The sequence below is a fragment of the Typopeltis vanoorti genome, chromosome 13, assembly GCF_054136105.1.
Source record: "Typopeltis vanoorti isolate ZY-2024b chromosome 13, IOZ_Tvanoo_1.0, whole genome shotgun sequence".
In the NCBI taxonomy this organism is placed as follows: Eukaryota; Metazoa; Arthropoda; class Arachnida; order Uropygi; family Thelyphonidae; genus Typopeltis; species Typopeltis vanoorti.
Genome location: NC_143561.1, coordinates 98010440 through 98036707, shown reverse-complemented (window position 1 = coordinate 98036707; position 26268 = coordinate 98010440). Strand labels below are relative to the sequence as shown.

General features: G+C 38.4%; 1 protein-coding gene across 1 annotated transcript in view; it reads left to right on the top strand.

Annotated features, from left to right (window-relative positions):
* Window positions 1-26268, top strand: part of LOC150100406 (uncharacterized) — a 621895-nt gene that overhangs the window by 232519 nt on the left and 363108 nt on the right. Inside the window, exon 14 of the mRNA XM_090402392.1 lies at window positions 14909-14947. Within this exon, the coding sequence (XP_090258518.1) occupies window positions 14909-14947 (39 nt within the window). The remainder of the gene's footprint in view (window positions 1-14908; window positions 14948-26268) is intronic.

The following is a 26268-nucleotide window of genomic DNA, read 5'->3' as shown; positions in this document are numbered from 1 at the left end:
CAATTTTCTTTAAGTATTTTAGATATTGTATCAGAATTTAGTTGCTGGCTGGCGCAGTCTTTAATCTATACAAATTTGTCGGCAACCGAAGTCTGAGAAAAAGAGAAACAAAAATTTTATGATAACTAGTAAAGTTGGAGTAAAGTTAAAGACAATTAAAGATAAAACAACAACAAAATGGGGACATAACACAGTGGAGGTGCTAACAATAATAATATAAATCTATACAAAAATTAGTACTACCCCCCTCCCTTTATGTCCAACCAACTTGCTGAATAATAAAGAACCTCCAGATCTAAAACTGCAGCAGTCATTTTATGTTCAAGAGCCTTCAGTAAAAATAAATAAAAAAATAATACTGAGAAAATATCATTTATAAACCATCTAAAAACCAGTTGTCCAAATTAACTTTCCTAAAATCAAATCCATTCATTATCAATAAGTACAGGATGCTCATAAGTTCTGGAGCATGCCATAAAAAGGGTTTATCTTTGTGAAGCAACTGTACAAGTTTTTTAACATCACCATTTTTTTTTATTAGTCATAAAAAACAACATCGTGAAAATCCTTCCATTTTCTGCTTCACAATGTTCTACTGCATGTTCCATGACAGGATGAATCCTACTTACTACAGGGTGATCGCTGTAGTAAGTAGGATTCACTGCCACTTCAAATTTCTATATCATGGATGATCTGGAAGATCAGCAGATAAGAACACCAAACTATATCATTATGAATCAATACAAACTAGCAAGTTAGAGACCATGCATTCAACAATATTTATACAGTGAAATGAAAAATTATAAACAATAAAAAAGAAATAATTTCTGAAGAGAAACACTATTTTGGGAATCAGCATATGCATTACAGAACATCATGAATTTCAAAACTTCAAAAAAACTTCAAAAAACTGCCACTTCAAATTTCTATATCATGGATGATCTGGAAGATCAGCAGATAAGAACACCAAACTATATCATTATGAATCAATACAAACTAGCAAGTTAGAGACCATGCATTCAACAATATTTATACAGTGAAATGAAAAATTATAAACAATAAAAAAGAAATAATTTCTGAAGAGAAACACTATTTTGGGAATCAGCATATGCATTACAGAACATCATGAATTTCAAAACTTCAAAAAAACTTCAAAAAACTGCCACTTCAAATTTCTATATCATGGATGATCTGGAAGATCAGCAGATAAGAACACCAAACTATATCATTATGAATCAATACAAACTAGCAAGTTAGAGACCATGCATTCAACAATATTTATACAGTGAAATGAAAAATTATAAACAATAAAAAAGAAATAATTTCTGAAGAGAAACACTATTTTGGGAATCAGCATATGCATTACAGAACATCATGAATTTGATTAGTTTAACATCCAAAAACTGACTTAGATCTGAGAAACTGTCATCCATTATTTGGATGACAGTTTCTCAGACATTACTAGCTGCATTCAGAGGATGCAGTTAGAATATTAGGGCATAAACGTAAGGAGTGGCGCTAGTGTCCTTGGTAAATGTGGCGGTCGAGTTAAGCTAGTCTAGAAAACGTGTTTTTAAAGTTAAATATAGTGTGGCTTTTTGTCACAAATTGTGCTAAAATTGTGCATCGGTTAGAAACAAGTGTCCTTCAGTGGTATTATTGTTTAGAACTGTGTTGTATATATTGTGTTTTCACTGCCGTTTGTTTCACTATATCAACGTGTAAAGATGGCGTCCAACAAGAAACGTACGTCAGCGGCACGCAGGACTTCTACTATTACACGAAAGGCTGGCTCAGCGTTAGATTTTTCGCAATGGATGCATTGCGGAAACTGCTACATGTATGCACCGAAAAATGTGAAGGATCTGTGGTCGGTCTGGCAAAATGAAAAGAAAGAAAATGTCGACGTATGTGAGAAGTGTCGGGATAGGCTGGAGCGTTTAGGAATGGAAGCTGACATCGGGACCGTAGCGGAAGAACTTCGGCGGGAGTTTATGAAAATGAAAAATGACCTTCATCTTCTTCATGAGGAAGTGGAAGTGATCGGTAAGGAGATACTGGAAGTTAAAGCTGAGTTTAATGTGTTAAACAGAGAAATTAGGACTATAGAGATTACTTTAGCTGAAGTAACTAGAACAGGATTACATATGGGTGAGTCTTTGGTGAATGATTCAGTAATAAATAGTATGGGAGTGATTGGGAGTCAACATAATAAAACCACAAGTGGCCAAGAAGAAATGAGATGTAGTGAGAGTGGGGGGGTAAGTAATAGAGAGTTGAGTAATGAAGCTGGGAGAGTCATGCTGAATAGTGTAGAGAATGAGTCCATGAGTGTGAACTTGAATGAAGTTAATAGTGGTAAAATATATGGTGATTCTATGATTAAGGGTATGGAGAGTGGTATGCATGAGGAGTGCTTGGCTGATGGTACAATAGAAAGAGTGGCTTTAGCAATAAAGAGAGGGCATGAAACAGACAAGATGATAGTTATGGTGGGTACGAATGACCTGAGAGGTAGTATAAATCGGGTAGGAAAAGATTTAAGAACATTATTAGATATTGTGAAGAGGAAAAGTGTCAATGGGAGAATAGTGTGTGTGCTGCCTCGTTTTGACAATTACGAGTTAAGTAGACGAGCAATGATAATGAATGATATGATTGCAAGAATGTGCAGAAAAAGAGGTCTGGAGTTTGTTGATGTTTGGAGTGTGTTTGAAGGAAAAAGGCAGTTGTATGCTAGAGATGGACTGCATCTTAACATGGAAGGACATAAGAGATTGAAGAAGTTATTGTTTTCTGAACAGGTTGAAGTTATTGGGTAGGGAAACTAATATTGAAAAGGTTGAGTGTAAGAGAGAGAAACTTTAGCACTGATTGTGTATTTATTGATCCTTACAGGCAGAATAAATTGCAGAAGAGAGGGGGAAAAAATCGGCATAGGACTACGGTAGTTAGTGACTTATATATCAGTTCTAAAGCCGGTACAAGATCTAGAGGGAATCTGCAATTTTTGTATACCAATGCTAGAAGCATTAGAAATAAGAGAGAAGAATTTTTGGCATTAGTCAGTGAAATCTCACCAAAAGTTGTAGGCATTAGTGAAACTTGGTTGTCAGCAGAAGATGTGGTCACTGGAATTGAATGTGATGGGTACAGTATTTTCAGGGAGGATAGAGAAGATAGAACAGGAGGAGGAGTACTGTTGATGATAGCTGATGTGTTGCAGCCAAAGAAAGTAGTATATCATGATGATAGACATGTGAATGAGAGTTCATTTGAGGCAGTCTGGTGCGAAATAGTGACCAACGCAACCAAATATACAGTTGGATGCTGCTATAGGCCAGGGAGTACAGGGGGAGATATTGAATTCATGCATCAGCAACTTAGTGCAATGAGTGAAGGCTTAGTGATTATTATGGGGGATTTTAATTATGGTGATATCAATTGGAAGGAGGAAATATCACGTAGCAAAAAGGAAATGGAGTTCATACATCTGCTACGAGATAATTACTTGAAACAGCACGTAACTGAAGGGACACGTGGTGTGAGAGTGTTGGACCTGGTTATTGGTTCAGAGGTTATGTGCATAAGTAAGGTGACCTCGTTACCTCCAGTTGGTGAAAGCGATCATGTGGTATTGACCTGGGAGGTTGCAAAATCTGTGGATTTTTCTATTAAGAAGGGGTATGTACGAAACTACAGGTTAGGCAATTATAACAAGCTTCGGAGTGAGCTTGCAGCCATCCCATGGCAGAACATATTGCAAGGGAAAGATGTTAGCAGTGCTTGGGATAAAATCAGTGGGTATCTGAGGAAAGCAATATCAGATTGTGTCCCCATGGTCAGGAGGTCAAACAAGGCAGGCATTAGATGGATGAGCAGTAGTATCAAGCTTGAACTACAAAAAAAGAAAATGTTATGGAGAATTTACAAGGAGAAGGGCGATCAGGACACCCATGAGCAGTACAAGGCTCAAGCTAGGAAGGTTACCAGCATAGTAAGAAAAGCTAAATCAGATTATGAGAAGACCTTAGCCAAAGAGATCAAGGGTAATCCCAAAGAGTTCTTCCGCTATGTGGCAAGTAAGAGGAAGAATGACTTCGGAAGGATAACCTTAGTGGGTGCTGATGGTATTGAGGTGACAAAATCAGATGTAATAGTCGAGTTACTGAGTGATCACTTCTCAAAAGTCTATCACCCAAGTGAGGATATCTCTATACCTATAGCAATACCTAATGTGAGAATTGAAGCTAAAGAATCAGAGGTATTAAATATATTGCGAAACTTAAATGCAAACACTGCGGTAGGCTTAGATGGAATATCAGCTCGGGTGTTGCGTGAATGTGCAAATGAATTGTCAACCCCTCTTACCTGGATATTTAATTTAAGTTTGAACTCTGGTATGGTCCCTAGGGAGTGGAAGTTAGGCAAAGTGGTTCCTTTGCATAAGGGTGGCTCTAAAACTGCAGTATTGAATTACAGACCAATCACCATCTCAGGAGTAGTGGTAAAAGTATTGGAAAAGTTGGTTAAAGACAAAATTCAAGAATGGGTGGATCAGGATATGATACTCTATAGAGGCCAACATGGTTTTGTTAAAGGTAGATCCTGCCTTAGCAATCTATTAACTATCCATAATAGAATAACATCAGAGTTGGACAAAGGAACTGGCTACACAGTGGTACTTCTGGATTTTGCTAAGGCTTTTGACAGGATACCCCATAGAACACTGTTACGCAAATTGGAGCAGATGGGAATGGATATTAAATTGGTGATATGGATAGGAGAATGGCTCAGGGAGAGATACCATAAGGTGGTGTATGGAGGAGCCGAGTCCAGAATGAGGCAGGTGACCAGTGGTGTGCCTCAGGGCTCTGTGCTTGGGCCAATGTTGTTTAATTTGTATATAAATGATATAGGAAACGGCTTAAAGGGAGATATTCAGTTGTTTGCTGATGATGCAAAGTTGTGTAGTGCAATAAAAAATCAAGCTGATGTTGAAAGTTTGCAGGAGGATTTAAATAAGCTGGTAAAATGGGCAAAAGAAAATGGATGTCAGTTCAATGTGGAAAAGTGTAAAGTCTTGCATTTTGGGATTAAAAGATTACCAGCTGTGTACTACATAGATGGAAAGGTACTCCAAGAGATTGATGAGGCTAGGGACTTAGGGGTATTGGTAGATAAGGAGATGAAGTTCAGAGGACACATTGCTAAGGTGTCCAAGATTGCACATAGGATTACTTGGTTGTTGAGGAACACACTGACATCCAGAGATAAAGAGGTTATTATTCCCCTTTATAAAGCATTGATACTTCCACATTTGGATTACTGTGCTCAGGTCTGGTCACCTGGATTCCTTGGAGATGAGGAGGCTGTGGAGAGGGTTCAGAGAAGAGTGACCAAGTTGGTGAGTGATATAAAAAATGCTCCCTACATTGATAGATTGAGAGCTTGTGGATTGCAGAGATTGGCTGATAGGCGAAGAAGAGGGGATATGATAGAAACATTCAAATTACTAAAAGGTTTTTATAGGATTGATGCAGGGGAAATGTTTCAGCTGTGTGATAGTGATGGAAGAACAAGAGGTCATCTCTGGAAATTAAAGAAGAGTGTGGTTAACAAAGGTGTCAGAACAAGGTTTTTTGCCTGGAGGGTGGTGAATGAGTGGAATTCATTGCCTGACTTTGTTGTGAGCTCTTCATCTGTAAATGAATTCAAGAAGAGATATGACAGATATTGTTTTGCTAGTTTGGGTCTCCCGCGATGAGTCTACTGACTCCATGGAGATACCCGTAATAATAATAATAATAATAATAATAATAGTATTTTGGATCCTTTTTTTTAGCCTTAGTTCTTTGTGTATCACTGTATATTTGTGTATCACTGGAAACATATTTGATTGGGGAATTCTATGTTGGGAATTCCTTGGTAACTAGAAGAGAAACATTTATATTAAAGTATATATGTCTCTTCTTACTGTTGTGAAAATCCCTTAAATACTTGTTCCTTCCCCTTGCTCTAACACAGTGTTTCTCAAAGTGTGGTACTCATATACCGGGGGATCGCGAAAGGTCTTCAGTGGGTATGTGGCAATTTTCAGTACACAATTAATCATATTTCTCAACAAACAGTACGATTAGAGACATCTGGGATTAAAACGGTGCTAACTAATGAATCGCATCTCCCCTCCAACAGAAACTGCTGTATAGACTCGAGCAAAACCATATGTTGCCGGTGCAACATGGTTTTGCTTGACACCATCCCGTCATGAACGTGTTAAAACTAAGAAATATATAGTGAACATGTTTCAGATATTATGGAATTCGGTTGAAGGGAATTAGCATTTCAACTCAACTTTTGAAATGCTAATTTTGTCTTTGATTCGATCTTTGTTAATACCACACCAATCATATGCACTTCTTCATAGCTGCTCTACGTATCTCAAGTCTTGTAAATTACTGGAAATTTTTGCTTGAAATAATGGGAAAGAAGATGAAGCTATTTGGGTAGATGACTTTGATGTTGCACAAGAAAACTGTTCTTGATGCCAAAATAGTGATAACAAGTAGGAGCTTCTTGGTAAGTCGCACCATTTTTCATTTTTTTTACCGAAAACTTTAGTTTCCGAAAATCGCCGCATATTTCTCGCACCACGATTTTTTAACTTTAATTTTGGCAAAAAAATGAGAGTTATATTCAAGTAAATACGGAAATTTTTTTTAGCTTTCAATTTCTTACGTATAGATCATTGGTTAAAGATTGGATTTATAAGATCCATAAAAGAGAGCAATATAGCAAACACAAGTAGCTGTAAGCAACAAGAAAATGTTAATATTGCATCTGCATCAAATGAAATTGATAAGGTTTTGTCATCTGACATCTCTATAGAACCAACTAGGAAGAAGATGAAAAATCTTCGTAAGTATGATATGAATTACTTGAAATGTGGATTTTCATGGACAGGAAATGAAGAAGGACCTATTCCAAATTTTATTCAATTAAAAATTTATCATTTTTTTTGCTTACATGAACATATAAATTCAAATAAAATAGACATTTACAATGAAATATACTTTATTTATTTATTTATTATGTAATAAGGGGGTGCTTGCTAATAATGAAAATTTAAGAAGGGGTATGCGGATATCTGAAGTTTGAGAAACACTGCTCTAACATATGAACTATCGTCCCAGTGTCAATTTGATGATAAACTTTCAACAGCCTAAATGTGTAAATCATATATCCTCTCCCTCCCCCATATGGTGATTATTCAAGTTGACAGTTATGCTTAATAACCATGTAATTTCAATAGGATCGAATGATATTTCAGTTTCAAAAGATACTTATAATCTTTTGTCTTTGTTATGTCTTTGTAATTATTGAAGTGTAAAAAAAAAAAGGTCAAGACTGGTAAGCAAGTTAAGACTATGATTTGCCGTAACATCTGTTTGCTGTAAAGTTACTCATATTTTCATAAATTTCACTTGTTTTCTGTTTGATATATCTATTATCTATATCGTATCCTGTATCTATTCTATCACTATTATTATGTTCTATATATTTCTATTCTATCTTATATTCAGTCTATTTCTGTTCTATCTCTATTATTCTATTCTTTCTTGTATTCTATCTCAGACAATCCTGTATCATCCTACTGAACATTACTTCACTGGGACCTACCATATTGTACAAGAGCTACCAAACCCAACTCTAATATTCATTGGAGAATGTGGCATAATGCCCTACCCACCCCAGCTGTATTACAGAAATTCAACTCAGATCTTTTATTATTATTATTATCCAGACCTCCAAGAAGTCAAAAGACTGATCATGGGAGGTCCTTCCTAAGAAACACAAATTCTATTAAGACTCATCGAGAGAGGTCCCTCCTAGGAAACACAAAGTCCATCATACCACTCCTTAAACTCATTGACCGTTCTCACTCTCCCAATCTATCAGGTAATGCATTCCACGGTTCAACCACCATGCATGCAAAGAAACCACTCCTCACCCTCTTGCCCACAGTTTCCTTTCGTAATTTCCAGGGATGACCCCTTGTCATCATTCATTCTTGCTGTTCAACCAAGCGAAAGAACTCCCCACTGTCAACCCTGTAACCACCTCTCAACAGCTTAAACGTCTCAATCATATCACATCTCCTTCTATTCACCAAACTCTGCAGTCCACATTCCCTCAGCTGATCCTCATAACTAACATTGTACAGCCCTGAAACCATCTTTGTTATCCTCCTTTGTACTCTTTCCACAGTTAATTTATCCCCTTCAAATCCTGGGGACCAAACATGTGAACAGTAGTCTAAGTGTGGTTTGATTAGAGTCTTATACAACGGAATGATAACTGTTTTATTTCTGCAGGTCAGTGTCCTTCTCATAATTGCAGCAATCCTCTGTGTTACATTCACCACCTTTGCAATATATCCCCTAAATTTCAGGTTTCTATCAATCATCAACCCCAGATCGCTTGTCTCCCCTACTTCCTCCAGTACAGCTCCTCCATTCGAGTATGTAGCCTCCCATCGATGTGTCCCAAACTTCAAGACTTTACATTTTGCTGCATTAAACCGACAACCCCATTCATTTGCCCATCTGTCTAGCTTATTCAAATCCTCTTGCAGGGCTACCACATCTGCACTATTACTAATAACCCTTCCCAGCTTCGCATCATCTGCAAACAACTGAATATCCCCCTGCAATCAACAGACAATGTCATTGATATAAAGGTTAAAAAGTATAGGTCCCAGTACTGAGCCCTGTGGAACACTACTTGTAACCTTCTGCCCCCTTGATATTGCCCCACCATACACAACTCTCTGATACCTATCGGCCAGCCAATCCTGAATTCAGTAGATCAATCTGACATCCGGACCCATGTGCTGCAACTTAAATATCAGCTTATCATGTGGCACCCTTTCTAATGTCCTTGCTAAGTCTAGGAAAATGTCAGTATATGCCTTTCCCTCATCTAATGCTCTTGTATTTTTTGTTATAAAAGGTTAGCTTTCTCCAAGATCTTACTAAATACTGATGACACACAAACTGGCCTATAATTTGACACTTCTAGTCTGCTACCACCCTTATGCAATGGCACTATCTTACCTTCCTTCCATTCCACGGGCACCTTTCCCACAGCCAAACTTTCATTGAAAAGCCAGGTCAAAGGAACTGTCAGTTCCCTAGCACGTTCTCTCAAAACTCATGGTGAAATATCATCCAGTCCCACAGGTTTACTGACATCCAGAGTACTCAGTATTTGAAACACACTCTCCTCCTGTACCTCGAAACCTCGAACCTGCCCAATCCCTCTAGCATTAAAACTGACACCTCCAGGATGAAATACTCCAATAAAATGTTCATTAAACAATTCCACTATGTCCTCTGCATCAGTCACTCTATTCCCATTTTTATCCCACAATATCATTCTTTCACAGTCATTTCTCCTCATACTGGCCACATAGCTAAAAAATTCCCTAGGATTTTGTTTGGATCTTAGGACCAATCTCTTCTCATATTCCACTTTCACCTTCCTTACCATACTAGTCGCTCTCCTGACCTGTCTTATATTCTTCATGCATCTTCTCTTCACCTGTCTCCTTATATCTCTTCTATAGCCTCTGTTTCGCATGCAATTCCTGTTTAATATTGTTTGTCATCCACTTTATTCCAAATTGTGTCCTCTTCTTCACTCGTGGAATACAGCTTACCAGCTAACAAATATTCCTTCACAATTTCAGCCAGGATAACATTAGTACTTGGGAAACCAAGTACTAATGTTATCCTGGCCTTCCAATTTCTCCCTCCACGAAACTTCCCCAAGTTGACATCTAAGACTATTATAATCACCTTCTTATAATTCCACATATGTTCCCATCTCTTTGATACTCCAACTGGTGGGAGAGATGTCATCTCAGTTATTATCAACTCTTGTGTGGTGAGAAGAACCAGAGGTCATCCCTGGAAACTGTATAAAGAGGTTGTGAGTAGGGGAGTGAGAGGCAGGTTTTTTTCATGCAGAGTTGTAAATGATTGGAATGCCTTGCCTGAGAGTGTGGTGTCTGCAAGGAGTTTGAATGTGTTTAAGACGCAGTATGATGAGCTGTGTGTGTGTGTGATAAAAGGACCTCCCAGATGAGTCTTTGACTCCATGAGGTCTTGGGGTAATAATAATAATAATGTCTATTCATCTTCCAAGTCAAGACCACATGATCACTCTCTCCAACTGGTGGGAGAGATGTCATCTCAGTTATTATCAACTCTACTGATGCTATGACCAAATTCAAAACTCTTGAACCTCTTGTTCCCTCTGTTACACGTTGCCTAAGACATTTGTCCCTCAAGAATTCTAGAAAATCCATTCCATTATTGCTACATGCATTTTCTTCTCCCCAATTTATACTGCTGTAGTTAAAATCTCCCATAACAATCATTCTTCTTGCTCTTTCCAAACTTAACTGTCTCAACATTTCCCAGTCCCCACCCTCTGTGCTCCTTGGTCTGTAGCAACACCCCACTAAATATCCTGCCTTGTCCATCTCACACGATATGCTTTCAAAATTATTACTGCCACTTCCTTCCAAAGCCTCCACTCTTAGAGGACATAGGTCATCTCTTATCATAAGCAGGTACTCCACCAACACACTTTCCCTTCCTATCATGCCAAAAAATGCTGTACCTAGCGACTTCTATTCCAGTTAATATATCCTCTTCTGTCAACCATGTCTCGGTGATCCCAATAATCTTTGGCCAGGCTGATGCTATCAGTTCCACCAATTCCTCTCCCTTATTCCAGATACTCCTAGCATTAGTATAAAGCATAATTTGAATAACTGTCTGTTCTACTACTGAGCAGGAACATACTTACTTAGAATGCCCCATTAACAAGTTAACGCTCTCTCCATACAGAAGAGCATACAAAGTTAAAAAACCATTCAATCTGCAACTACCTCTTCATTATTGCAGAAACAGTAATATACAGTTTCTTTCTTTGACACATAATATCAGATAGCACAACAAACAAAGGTGAGAAGTGTTATCCTATATGAGCATCATCACCACAGTCAGAACAACACTAGATATTTTCCACCAAGACTGGAATTCATGGCATCATGGGTGAGCAGGGTGACTGTATCACAGTTCTTTCCAACATAGAAGTGAAATCATTACTCCCTCCTCCCAAAAAAAATGGAAGAAGAAAAAGGTGTTATCAGTCATGTAAAATTACATAGGCAAAGTGGTTATTAGATCCATTATTATTTCAAAGTAGAATGTAAAAACTATGAAAATTTCGTAAGTTGACCAAAGAGCTTGCGGGAATACATTCCTCGGTATCCCTGAGTTTCCTTAGTATGGACTACTTAAAAGACATGAATGCTGCCCAGGCATCCATATATTCACTTTTTATTAGTCCATTTGATAAAGGTTTCACTGGCCTGACAGCTGTTTCAAACTGGTTGGTTCTCATCAGAGACATTGTTTAAGTAAAGGTCTCTTTAAAAATTAGGCAATCCCCTGGACCATTCCCTATGAGTAACTGAAAGATCATCCAACTCAGCATTGGCTCCACCCAGTGACAGGCTCACCCCACCGCTGAGCAGAACTGCTCATATTCCCAGAAAAAGCATCCACCGACAAAGCTCCACATGGACCACACCGTAGACTCAAAATGCTCTCTCAGGCAAAACTCTTCTGAAATCTTAAGCCTCCTCAGCAAGGCAAGACTCGGTAGAAACCTAAGAGAGCAAGAATTCTCGGGTAAGGAACTTAAATGTCAAAGAAATGTATTTTCCATAAGCAAACTCTTGGTTGGTGCATGAAAGTAATTACTAAAGTAAAGAGGCAAAGGCTTCAGTTTGGCGATGTGAAATTACACAGGCAAAGCGGATATTAGATCCAACATTATTTCAAAGCTAAATGTAGAGACTATAAAAATTTTGTGCTTAACAGTGTGAATAATGATCTTCTGTTACTTTCATGTAAATATATAATATTGTCTTATAGCAACTGTTATTATCATGTAAGTTGGTTGGAATATCATGCTATAATGTGTAGAATTTTCAGTTAGACAGGTCATATGTGAAATTACTGGGCTGGTAAGTATGACAAGCTTAGGAGATTGCTTGGATTAGTGCCATGGCATGTGAAACTGCAAGAGCTGGATGTTGATAGTGCATGGGAAGAGGTAAAGGAGTGTTTGAGGGAGGTAATGGCTGACTACATACCTAGATTCAGGAGAGTAAATGAAGTGGAGTTAAATGAATGAATAACACCATCAAGCTGGAGCTGCCAAAACAAAAAAAAATTCTGGACAGAATTTAAGAGAAAGGTGACCTGCAGGTACATGAACAGTGCAAGGCTCAGGCCAGAAGGTTAACTAGTGTGGCAAAAAAGCAAAAGCAGATTATGAAAGAAAGTTAGCAACGCAAGCTAAAAAGAAAAACAGTTCTTTCAATATGCTGCAAGTAAAAGACAAAATGTGTAACGCAGAATGATTGTATGGAATGCTGATGGAAGGAAGGTAACTGAATCAGTTGAAATAGTAGAATTACTAAGTGAACACTTTGAAAGAGTATATCATCCAGGTGATGATACTACAGAACCGAAAGAGCCAAAGGCTTATATAGGAACTGAGTAAATGAAATGCAGGTGCATTTCATTTACTCCGTTCTGTTCTTGGACCACTGCCATTTTATTTGTTCATTAATGATATAGGAAAGGATCAGAGAGTAACTGTTCAGTTATTTGCTGATGATGCAAAGTCGAGTAGAGCAATAGTTAATACGCATGATGTCAAAATTTTGCAGGATAATTTGGACAGACTGGCAGACCAGGCTAAGGAGAACATCAGTTTAATGTGGCAAAGTGTAAGGTTATGCATTTTAGGGGGGGGGGGAGATTATCTGAAGTATACTATATTGGTGGAACCGTACTCCAGGAAATTGATGAAACCAGAGACTGGGGAGTGTTAGTGAATAGGAAGTTAAAGTTTGGGGGGGGGGCACATAGCAAAAGTAGCTAAAGCAATTTATCAGATTACTTGGTTACTGAAGAATACTTTGATGAGCAGAGACAAGCAGTTATTCCTCCTTATTGTTATTCCTCCTTATTGGGCCTTGATAAAACCTCATCTTGACTACTGCATGAAGATCTGAGTGCCAGGGTTTCTTGGTGATGAGGAGGAGAATGTGGAAAGGATCCAGAGGCAAGTGAGCAATTGGTAACAGATCAATGAAATTAATCTCACAAGAACAGGTTGAAGATTTGTGGATTACAGAAACTGGTTGATAGATGGAAAAGGGTGATATGATTGAGACATACAAATTACTGAGGGGTTTTTACAAGATTAATTCAGAGGAAATTTTTCAGAACAGGTTTGGTGGTGGAAGAACTAGTGCCATCCATGGAAACTGAGCAAGAGTGTTAGAACTAGGTTTTTTTACTTGGAGAGTGGTGAATGAGGGGAATAGGTTGCCAAAGTCTGTTGTGAGTGACTGTGAATGAGTTCAGAGCAAAGTATGATAGATACTGTGCAAATGGTGAATAGTTCTTGGATGTTTAAGGCCTCCCTTGCAAAGAGTCTAAGGACTCTTTGGATTTGCCCATAACAATAATAATAATAACTGTTATTGGTATGAAAAGTGCAATATCATCTTATACGAACTGTTATTCTTTTCTTATGTAACTTTTCCCAACAATCAGTGAGCATGTAACCTCTCTGCCTGACTGCAGAGAACTCAAACTGCTTAATCCTTGTGCATAAGATTGTTGTTTTTAAATTAAAAAATATGTACCTATTATCTCTTATTTTAAACTGAGCTATCAGAAGCAGTTAATAATTATGAAGTTCATCCTGTGATTCATCAATTTTCTTGTTTATTTTGTTAGGAAAACATGTGGCTCTTATTCACAGTTAGGCTTGTCTAGAAGGAAGGTAGACTTTTTTTTTTTTAATTGAATTTAGTCTTTATTTTAACATGGGTGAGAATGATTTGGTATTTAAACATCTTTTAAAATGGAATGATTGTTGGGTTTAAAATTTTGCAATCCTGAATTTCAATTTACTCAGTATCTTTGCTTTTATTATTTTATTCCTGATCGCCATAATAATTATTATTATTATTATCCTAAGACCCCCTATGGAGTCAAAGACTCATCTAGGAGGTTCCTTTGTCATGTAAACACCTCATCATACTTTTCCATGCCAATCATTCACAACTCTCAGTGCACAAAACCTGCTTCTCGCTCATTCACTCACTCGCTCACACCCTCCTTATACAGCTTCCAGGGATTACCTCTTTTCTCCCCTGATCTCCCATCATTTTATGAAAAACCTCTTCAATATTGATCCTATAACAATCGCTTACCAACTTGTACATCTCTATCAGATCACCCCTTTTCTTCCTATCCAGTAGACTTTGTAAATTGCATCTTCTCAACTTTCCTCATATTCCACATTCCAGAGATCAGAAACTACTTTAGTCAGTTTATTCAGTTATTCTGTCTATATCTTCCCCACTGCTGGGAAAAGGCCTCTCCTATTGCAGAAAGTCTACTCCCATGGTGACCCACTCCATCTTGGGAGAATGTATATTTACTTGTATGATTGAATATATGAAGGTGAAGAACAATCACAAACATCCATATCCATGATGGATTCAAATCCATAGTCTTTTGGCTGGAGAGCAGATACACTAACCACTTGGCAACCAAGCTGGCTCTGATTGCTATATGTAAGAGAAATTGTTCATTATATCATCTGGGAAGGTTTTCCTTCCTTCCTGGCATGGTTTCCATAATGAAGAGTCAGGCTAATAGTCTAATTGAGTTTGAATATCTGAGGTGATGAGTGTATCGTTGCAAAATATGATTTAAATTTCATTTTTTTTTTGTTTTAGCTTGCAGAATACAGGGAAGACAAAAGAAATGTGCAGTCGGTAAGTTCTTTTCATATAGTAATTTATTGTGCATTTATCTGGTGTATTTGCATATATTATTCATATATACATTAATTAATTATTAAAAGTGTATGTAGTTAAAATATTTACATTTAAACTTAATAACTGATGATTTGTATTTTGTGAATTATCATTGACTATGCATTCCTGTTTTTATTCATTAACTAAATATTAAGTACTACTCTGGAGAATACCCCTTATTATCTTTCTCTGCAACAAGAAAGAAATGTGTGAGAGAGAGAGAGCGAGAGAGACTTAATATGAAAATCCAAGAAAATTAGAGCCACTTGGGTATAAAATAGTTTGTATGAAGCGTAATTTATTTCCAACTGCAAATATGACAGTCTTCTTCTTCTTCTTCTTCGCGTTATTCCCGCTTCCTATGCAGGGTCCGCGTGTTACTTAGATGCGACTACTTGTTAGTACTACTCCCAACCGACCCGTCGCCTGGTCTGCTGCTGGGGGGATATATTTTTGACTGTAGAGGCGTATGTTCACGGGGCCGGTTTGCCTGTTTGCGGGATGAAAAACGCCAGATAAACTGGCGGAAAAAATCCTACTGACCGCGCCCAAGACCGGCTAACTTGGCTATGCCTGAGGAAGATCCTCAAATTCCTCACGTCTACAACGGGAATCGAACTTGGGACACTCCTTCCCCAGTCATATGGTTGCGAAACGCAAAGCCACTAGGCTAACCGCGCGGTCAACTGCAAATATGACAGTGATTGTGTTTAAAATGGTGATTTGTAACAAGTTAATAACTCTCAACACAGCAGGATATGCTTAACATAAACAAAGGCAGATATTGCTAGAAGAAAAAAAAAGATCATTCCATTAACAATTGTTGGTTGGAGAACAAGTAATGAAAAAGCTGTTGAGAAGTTTTCTTTTTTATGAAGGAGGGGATATTTTACTGGCATTTATTTCATTTACTTTTCAGCAAGAATATAAGGAATTATTATTATTATTATTACCCCAAGACCTCGTGGAGACAAAGACTCATCTGGGAGGTCCTTTTATCACACACACATAGCTCATCATACCATGCCTTGAACACATTCAAACTCCTTGCAGACACCACACTCTCAGGCAAGGCATTCCAATCATTCACAACTCTGCACAAAAAAAACCTGCCTCTCACTCCCCCACTCACACCCTCTTTATACAGTTTCCAGAGATGACCTCTGGTTCTCCCCCAATCTGCCACTATTTTCTGTAGAACTTCTCCAGTATTGATCCTATAACAACCCCTTACCAACTTGTAGGTCTCTATCATATCTCTCCCTCTTCCTCCTATCCACTAGACTCTGCAAATTGCATCTTCTCAATCTTTCCTCCTACTTGACATTCCAGAGGTCAGAAATTACCTTAGTCAGTCGCCTTTGGACCCTTTCTAACATCTCTTCATCTTCTGAAAACCAGGTGACCAAATCTGGGCACAATAGTCCAGGTGTGGCCTAATCAAAGCTTTATACAACGGAACAAGAATCTCCCTACTTCTACAAGTCGGTGACCTCCGCATTATTCCAGAAGCCTTTGTGTTGTCTTCACAATTTTGGCTATGTGTCCTAAATTTCAGATCCTTATCCACTATCACCCCCAGATCTCTTATATTTCTTCCACCTCTAACAATATATCCTCACCAAGCATAAATTCTGCATTTCATCTTTGTTTTCCAAATTTTAAAACCTTATATTTTGCAACATTGAACTCGCATCCCCATTCCTGTGCCCAATCACCCAATTTATTCGAGTCTTCTTGTAAGGCCATAGCATCTTTCTTACTCTTCATGGTTTGTCCTAACTTTGCATCATCTACAAACAACTAAACATCTTCATCCAAATCTTCACCAATATCATTAATATACAAGTTAAACAGCAATGACCCTAAAACAGACCTCTGAGGCACACCACTAGTAACTTGTATGAGTGTATGAGGGATATCGCTCCCTCATACACAACTTGTTGATACCTATCAAACAGCCAGTCTTCCAATCCACAAATCTAATATTCAACCCCATCCACTCCAGTTTTACTATCAACTTCTCTTGTCAGATGTCATCTCCTTCTAGGAGGTTGACTAAAATGAGTTTCCACCATGTACGGTTTTGTGCTTCTCTTTTGCATTATTCATACAACAAAAAGGTCCAGTCCTTAATGTTTCCCATCCAATCTGATCTTTGTCTTCCTCTTCTTCTTTTTCCTTGTATCATTCTTTCTAGAAGTGGTTTTTTTTTTAGGATTCATGCCTTAGTATGTGACTAAGGTAGGTGGTTTTCCTTTACTTAATGGTTTTCAACAGATTCCTATCTTCCCCAATCATCTCTAGTATTTCTAAATTAGTTTTTTTTTTGGCAGTCCATGGGACTCTACGAATTCTTCTGAAGATCCACATCTCAAAGGCTTTTAGTTTATTTTCACAATATTTTGATATTGTCCAGGTTTCTGCTCCATATAGCAGTGTTGACCATACATAGCATTTGGACAGCCTAATTCTTGTTTTTGTGTGAATTTCCCTTGAGGTCAGAATTTTTTTCATGCTAATGAAGGTTGATCTAACAATTTCTATTCTTCTTAATATCTCCTTATCACACTTCTCATTCTCTGTAATTAGTTCACCCAAATATATATAACTCTCTACTTGATCTAAAGTATTTCCTCTGATCTTGATCTTTATATCGGATATTTTTCCTTTTTCTCTTGTTACCAGCATGGTTTTGGTTTTTTTGAAGTTGAAATTAAGTGCATATTTTTCGCTTAGCTTCAGTGTCGCGTCTCTTCTAGTAGGTTTTGAATATCTTTTTTATTTTCAGCTAGCTGTACCGTATCATCTGCATATCTTAGGTTGTTTACATTCCTGCCTCCTATGCTGATTCCTTTACATTCTTCTAATTGCTGGAAGATATTTTCAGTATAGAGGTTAAAAAATATAAGAGAAAGAACACAGCTTTGTCTGACACCCTTCTTTCCTGGGAATTCCTCCGAGATTTCTCCTGATATTTTTTTCTCCTCATATTGTATATTGTCAAAGGCCTTTGTGTAGTGAATAAAACATAAGTAGACTTCTTTCTGCTTCTTCAGATATCTTTCTATAATAGTTCTAATGTTGAAGAGTCCTTCTCTAGTTCCTTTATTTTCCTGGAAACCAAATTGTGTTTCATTAATTTCCATTTTAATTTTATATTTATTTATTTATAGGATGATATAACATATATTTTCTTTCTTTTGGAAGGTGTCCAGTTTCATATATTTTGTTACATATGTCAGTCAGTGATCTTATAGCCTTATCATCTAAAGCCTTTAGATATTCTGCCATAATTCCATCCGTTCCTGGAGCCTTTCCTGGTTTCAGTTTCCTAATGGCATTTGTTACTTCTGAGGTAAGAATAGTAGGTCCCTTCAAATCTTCTTGCATTGGCTTATCTATTCTATCATGGTTGTAGAGTTCCTTTGAATACTCTACCCATCTATCCCTTATTTTGTCTTTCTCCATTAGGATTTTTCCACTGGTATCTTCAATGCAATGAGAGCCTACCCTTTTGCATGATTTGCTAGTTAGCTCCCTAACTTTTTCATGAAGTTCTCTCGTTTTGTGCTTTTTGTCCAGAAGTTCAATTTCCTTGCATTTGTTGTTGAGCCATAGTTCTTTTGCAATCCTGCATTCTTTCCTGATCTCCTTGTTTAAGTTCTTGTATTCAGGACGATTTTGGTGTTCTTTCCTCCATCATTTTCAGTATCTTGTCATTTATTCAATGTTTACTCATTTTCTTCTCAAATTTGGGAATTGTTTGTTTTGCTGCCTTTTTTATGCCCTCTTTAAATTTCTGCCATCTATCCTCAATCACATCTTTTGGGTAAGGATACTTGGTGGGATCAGGAACATTAACAGCAGTGTATTGTGCCAGTTCCTTTAAAAATTTATCTTGTATTTCCTGATTTTTAAAGGAGCCAAGATCATATTTTTCTATGTTTAGAGGTTTCATTGTTTTCTTTAATTTTATTGCTGCTTTAATGACCATGGGGTTGTGGTCTGATCCAATATCAGACCCTGGATATGTTTTGGCTTGTAAGATGTTATTCCAGAATCTTTTTTTAATCATTATATAGTCAATCTGGTTCCTACAACTGTCTCGGGACTTTTTCATGTGTAAAGTCTTCTAGTAGGGTGGCTAAATAAAGTATTTACTATTACCAGATTGTTTTCTTCACAGAACTGTATAAATCTTTCTTCTCTTGGATTTCTATGTTCCAGGTCCTGGTTCCCATGCAGGAAGAGACTTTTTCTGAGCCTACTTTACCATTTGGATCTCCCATAATGATAGTTATGTCATCTGATTTAGTGTTGTTTAGTGCATTTTGAATGTCTTCATAGAAACATTCTACATCTTCATCTGGATAATCAGAAGTAGGTGCATATATTTGGACAATAAAAATATTAAAAGGTGGAGCTGCAATTTTTAATGCAATTATCCTGTCACCTATGGGCCAAAATCCAAGTAAGGATTGCACAGTCTTATTTTTTAGTACAAATGCTACTTCATTCCTATGACAATCTCCACATGAGTATATAATTGACTGGCGCTTTCTGTTTAGTTTCCACTATTAGTCCATTTGACTTCACTGATAGCAGCAATGTCAATTTTCATTGCTTCAAGTTCTTGTATAAGGTTATCTAACTTCCCAACTTCATATAAGGTCCTTACATTCCAAGTTGCAAGCCTTAAGAGAAGATTCTTGGTTTTCAGACGTGAAGGATCAGGAGATACCCTCCCTGGAGGGTTTAAGGTATCTTCTCATATGCTATTTTCATAGTACCCATCTTACATTCCTGAGTTTCCTTCTCTTCTTCCCTGTAATGTTTCCAAGAGACAAAAGTTGCATAAGGTCTAACCTTGTCTCTATTGTTTAAATCTGACATGGTTCTCTGTTTCATGGTTTACTTCGGAAGGCTACATGGTGAGGTTCCTGTCTCTTCCACGTTGACTGGCCACATCTCTGTTTTGAATCGGAGTGTGCCCGGACTATATCACATAGTTTGCTGTCATGCCTTCATTACCATTGTCAAATTAAATTTTGGTCATCTGCTAACTCAGCCATTCCAGTCTTCAAGTGCGACAAGGAGGACACACTCTCTTTCACTACAGCATAAAATGCTGATACCCTCACTTAGTTTTGCATCCCAGTCGAGGCATGGTCCCAGGGTGTGGCTGCTGGTGCGCTCTACCATCCTTCCACTCCTTAGGAAGTTGACCCAGTGCAAGACTTGTATTAAAAAAACTATGTCAAGGCCGGCGTCAACTCCTTAGCACATTCCTTCAGAATACATGGTGATATATTATCAAGTCCACACAGCCTTATTTACATCTAGGTTGCTCAACTTCCCCATACACTTCTTGCTCACTTACAGTCAGTCTTTCTTCCCCATCATCAACTGCTCTCAATCTCTCCATAAAGTCACATTCATGGAGAGATTGAGAGCTTCACAAGATTGAAAGACCTTTAAGAACTTCTCATTGAGTATCTCCACCACACCTTCTGCAATAGCTGTCCTTATACCATTTTCTCCAATCAGTGCCATCCTTCCATAATCATTCTTTCTTTTGCTGGTTACATATTGAAAAAACTCCCTAAAAATCGAATTTTCTGATACGAAAACACACAAAGTGCAAAAATAAATGTATTTTTAGTTCATAAAGATAAATACAACTGGAGAGAAACGGTAGCGAAGCTCAGTTGTTGAGAATAGCGAAAGCTAGAGATAAGGCCTCGAAGGACATAACATCAGTCAAGCAGATAAAGGATGCCTCAGGAGTAGTATTACAAGACGAGGACAAAATCAGAGGAAGATGGAAAGAATATTTCCGAAAACTACTAAATGAGGAGAATCCAAGAGAGAGAGGTGCGAGGATGGAGAGGTAAATGAGAGACCGGTGCAAGACATAAGTATAGAGGAAGTGGTTTGGGTACTGAGAAAAATGAAGAATGGAAAGGCTGTGGGAGCAGACCAGATACCTGGGGAAGTGTGGAAAAGTTTGGGCAGTGAGGGCATGGATATGTTATGGGATCTGATGTGTAAAATAGCCCAACAGGAAAAGATACCAGAGGAATGAAGGAAAAGTATTCTCGTCCCAATCTCCAAAGGAAGAGGAGATGTTCAAGACTGTGGCAACTATAGAGGAATCAAGCTGATGTCACACATATTAAAAATATGGGAAAGAGTAATTGAAGCAAGGTTACGACAGGAAACAAAAATTGGTGAGGAGCAGTTTGGATTTATGCCAGGAAGAGGGACAACGGATGCAATATTTGCACTAAGGCGATTGATGGAGAAATATAGAGAGATGCAAGTGGATCTGCACATGGTGTTTATAGACCTTGAAAAGGCATACGACAGAGTGGCCAGGCAGGAGGTATGGAGGTGTATGAGGAAGAAGGGGGTGTCGGAGAAGTACGTGAGGTTGGTGAAGGAGATGTATGAGGGAACAGAAACTCGGGTCAGGTCTAGTGTCGGCATGACAGAAGGGTTCCCTGTTGTCGTAGGGTTACACCAAGGGTCAGCTCTGAGCCCCTACCTCTTTGACCTGGTCATGGATGTACTAGTGGAGGATGTCAAGAAGGAGGCACCATGGAGCATGCTGTTTGCCAATGACATTGTTCTATGCGAATCATCCCGAGAGAAGCTTGAAAATACCCTGGAAGAGTGGAGAACGGCATTGGAGGAGAGCGGCATGAGAATTAACCGGGTGAAGACTGAATATATGTCAACGGGGAGTGACGAGGATATCGTCATACAACTCCAGGGTGAAAGGCTAATTTCAGGGAAGAAATTCAAGTACCTTGGGTCAGTTGTTGAGAGGAATGGTGACCTGGATGAGGAAATACAGCACCGAATAACATGCGGTTGGATGAATTGGAGGAAGATGAGCGGGGTCCTGTGTGACAAGAGAGTGAGTTGTAAGAGGAAAGGAAAGCTCTATAAGATGGTGGTGAGGCCAGCGATGCTCCATGGTGCAGAGACGTGGCCTATAACCAAGGCACAGGAGAGGAAGATGGAGGTAGTGGAGATGCGGATGTTGAGATGGATGAGTGGTGTGACAAAGAAGGACAGGATAAGGAATGACTACATCAGAGGGACGGTTAAGGTGGGACCAATTGGCAAGAAGATACAAGAAAGTAGGCTGAGGTGGTTTGGACATGTTGAGAGGAAGGGTGAGGAGTATGTTGGTAAACGAGTGGAGTATATGGAGTTGGAGGGAAGGAGGAAAAGAGGCAGGCCCAAGCTCAGGTGGAGGGATAAGATGACAGAGGATCTTAGGGAGAAAGGATGGAGTCCGAAGGATGCTCTGGACCAGAGAACTTGGAAGAGGAAGGTTAAAGATTGGTGCGCCGACCCCATTTAACATGGGATAAGGCAGAGTGAAAGAAGAAGAAGAAGAAAGATAAGTACAACAATCTGTCAGCCAATCAAATTTTGTTTTAATTTTTTTTTTTTTACTATGGAATGTCTCAAACCATTCCACAAGATACGTGATTGGATTTCCAGGACAAGTTTTGCAGTAGAAGTTGGTTGTTTTTCTGCTTAATTTTTGATCACTACACCATCTACAGTCACGATTTCAACTTTTTGAATAAAGAGTGTGAAACTGTCTATCCATCCTACTTTTATCTAATATGCTATCCAAATCAGTAGACATGCACTTTATGGAGTTTGGGTTGGTGTTCCTCCAGTTACTCACAAGTCTTAGAAGCAGTTGTTTTTTTAAATATTCTTGATCGAATATTCTCATTTGGAAAAATCAGTCTGTACAAATGATAGGCATAGTACAAATGATAGGCATTGGTGATTAATACAGACAGCAACCAAAAAAATTATTTTCTCCACCACTTTAAAGATTTCTGCTCAAAAGCACAAGGAGGTTACAAAGTAGTCATTGATACCCCCCCCCCATATATGTACTATATTGACAAACTGCAACTGCAACTGACTCCATAGTCGATCCATTTCCCATCAATTTTTGTTTCTTTGAGTAACTGTCTGTGTTTTGGCCATAGTAAGTGCTTAGTGTTGAAACTAATCTTTTATGTTTCCAAGCTATTGCTGACATTTTACTAGTCTTCATGGAAATTATTCTGACTTTCTTCATTTTCTTCACATTTTACAGTTTCATCTGCTCTTGAAGAAGTCCTTTTCTTCTAATGACAGTTCCAGTTAAATGAATACTGAGATTATATAGTTCTAATGTCAATTTCAGACTAGTGTAATATACCTGTCTATAAAAATTTGCACTCCTCTTCCTCTTCTAAGAGAATTAAGATATTTGATCACCAGGGCTTGATGATCAAATATCTTCATCCTGCTCTTGTGAAAGACAAATCGGATCTTACCTGGTTGGTTGTAGTTTGTGCACACTGAAGTACAGTTTGAATGCTTAAGCATACCCATTTTATGAGCCAGCCAACACAAACACTTTTATTCGACACGTGGTTTGTCCTTGTTATATGCTTTAAATGAAACACATCCATTGAAACCTACAGTGATTTCATCCAGTGGCATCTGTTTGTTAGGAATATTTTAGGAATATAAAATTTTTGAAATCTTTCTTCTAAATAATATGTTCATATTTTTATTTTTCTCATGTTGCTTGAAACTGAATTCACTGGTATACCATTATCTGTTATATCAACATGAAGGTTTCAAATAATTTGAAGCAGCCTCCCTCTATTGAATATTTGTTGAAAAAGGGCTATTGCTCCAACCAGTTTGAACTAAAATTATTATTATTATTATTATTCAGGCTTCCATGGAGTCAAAAGACTTATAGTGGGAGGTCCTTCCTAAGAAACACAGAGTCTATCAAGACTCATCGAGGGAGGGTCCCCCCCCCATGAAACACAAAGTCTATCATATCACTCCTTAAAATCATTGACCGTTCTCGCTCTCACCACTCCATCAGGCATTCCATGGTTCAACCACCATCCATGCAAAGAAACCACTCTTCAGCCTCTTGCTCACAGTTTCCTTTTGTAACTTCCAGGGATGGCCTCTTGTCAACACTCCTTCCTGCTGTTCAACCAAGCAAAAGAACTCCCCAGTGTCAACCCTGTAACCACCTCTCAACAGTTTAAAAGTCTCAATCATATCACCTCTCCTTCTTCTATCCACCAAACTCTGCGGTCCACATTCCCTCAGCCAATCCTCATAACTATCATTGTACAGTCCTGAAACCATCTTTGTTATCTATCTTTGTACCCTATCCACAGTTAATTTATCCCCTTCAAATCCTGGGGACCAAATCTGTGAACAATATTCCAAATGTGGTCTGATCAGGGTCTTATGCAATGGAATGATAACTGTTTTATCTCAGCGTCCTTTTCATTATTGCACCAGTCCTATTTGTCACCATCACCACCTTTGCAATATGTCCCCTGAATTTCAGATTTCTATCAATCATCAACCCTAGATCTCTTGTCTCTCCTACTTCCTCCAGTATAACTCCTCCCATAGAGTATGCAGTGTCCCATCGATGTTTCCCAAACATCAAGACTTTACATTTTGCTGCATTAAACCAACCCCCTATTCATTTACCCATCTATCTAGCTTATTCAAATTTTCTTGCAGGGCTGCTGCATCTGCACTATTACTAATAATCCTTCCCAGCTTTGCATCATCCACAAACAACTGAATATCCTCTTGCAATTCACTGACAATGTCATTGATATAAAGGTTAAACAATATAGGTCCCAGTACAGAGCCATGTGGGACTCCATTTGTAACCCTCTGCTTCCTTGAAGCTGCCCCACCATACACAACTCTCATACCTATCGGACAGCCAATCCTGAATTCAGTTGACCAATCTGACATCCAGACCCATGTGCTGCAAAATAAATACCAGTTTATCATGTGGCACCCTGTCAAATGCCTTTGCTAAAATAAGTTTAGTTTAATCCTTTATCCAAGTGTGAGCAAACAAAATTTGCTCACACTTGGATAAAGGCAAGGGCCACTACCCATACTGGTTTCGACCTGTATTGAGGTCTCATCAGTGGGAGCCATACACAACTCTCTGATACCTATCGGACAGCCAATCCTGAATTCAGTTGACCAATCTGACATCCAGACCCATGTGCTGCAAAATAAATACCAGTTTATCATGTGGCATCCTGTCAAATGCCTTTGCTAAAATAAGTTTAGTTTAATCCTTTATCCAAGTGTGAGCAAACAAAATTTGCTCACACTTGGATAAAGGCAAGGGCCACTACCCATACTGGTTTCGACCTGTATTGAGGTCTCATCAGTGGGAGCCAGGCCCAGTAGTGGAGATACCAAGGCAAAAGCAGTGAGAGGTCATCCCAACCTATAGGAGTTGCCAAAGGGTGTACAGCCTTATTATTAAATTACTCCGGATTCAGCTCCCACCAATGAGACCTCAATAAAGGTCGAAACTGGTATGGGGTATTGACCCTTGCCTTAATGCATAGCATTACACATATCTGCAAGGAGATGTGCTTTGCATTATAGGAGATACCGAGATAGGAGTGATGAGAGCTTTCTCCACCTTTGGAAAGAGTTGTCCAGTGTTGTACCACCTTACCCAAGACCTGAAGATACTTTCAGGTGCAAACTTTATTTGCTCACACTTGGATAAAGGATTAAACTAAACTTATTATTGTCTAACCAAGTGAAAAATAAACACTCAACATCTTTCTCTGAATCCAGATTAATTTAATAATAAGGCTGTACACCCTTTGGCAACTCCTATAGGTTGGGATGACCTCTCACTTCTTCTGCCTTGGTACTGGGCCTGGCTCCCACTGACGAGACCTCAATAAAGGTCGAAACTGGTATGGGTAGTGGCCCTTGCCTTAATGCATAGTATTACACTTATCTGCAAGGAGATGTGCTTTGCATTATGGGAGATACTGAGATAGGAGTGATGAGAGCTTTCTCCACTTTGCAACGAGTTTCCCGGTGTTGTACCACCTTACCCCAGTCCTGAAGATACTTTCATGTGCAAACTTTGTTTGCTTACACTTGGATAAAGGATTAAACTAAACTTATTATATTATAGTCTAACCAAGTGAAAAATAAACTCTCGACAGCCTTCGCTAAGTCTAAGAAAATGGCAGTATATGCCTTTCCCTCATCTAATGCTCTTGTAACTTTAATCATAAAAGGCTAGCATATTGCTAAAACAAGAGCGCCCCTTCACAAATCCATGTTGACTCTCACAGATAACATTACCCTCATCTGCTCAATGCTGTATATGGTCCTTCACTACTTTCTCCAAGATCTTACTAACT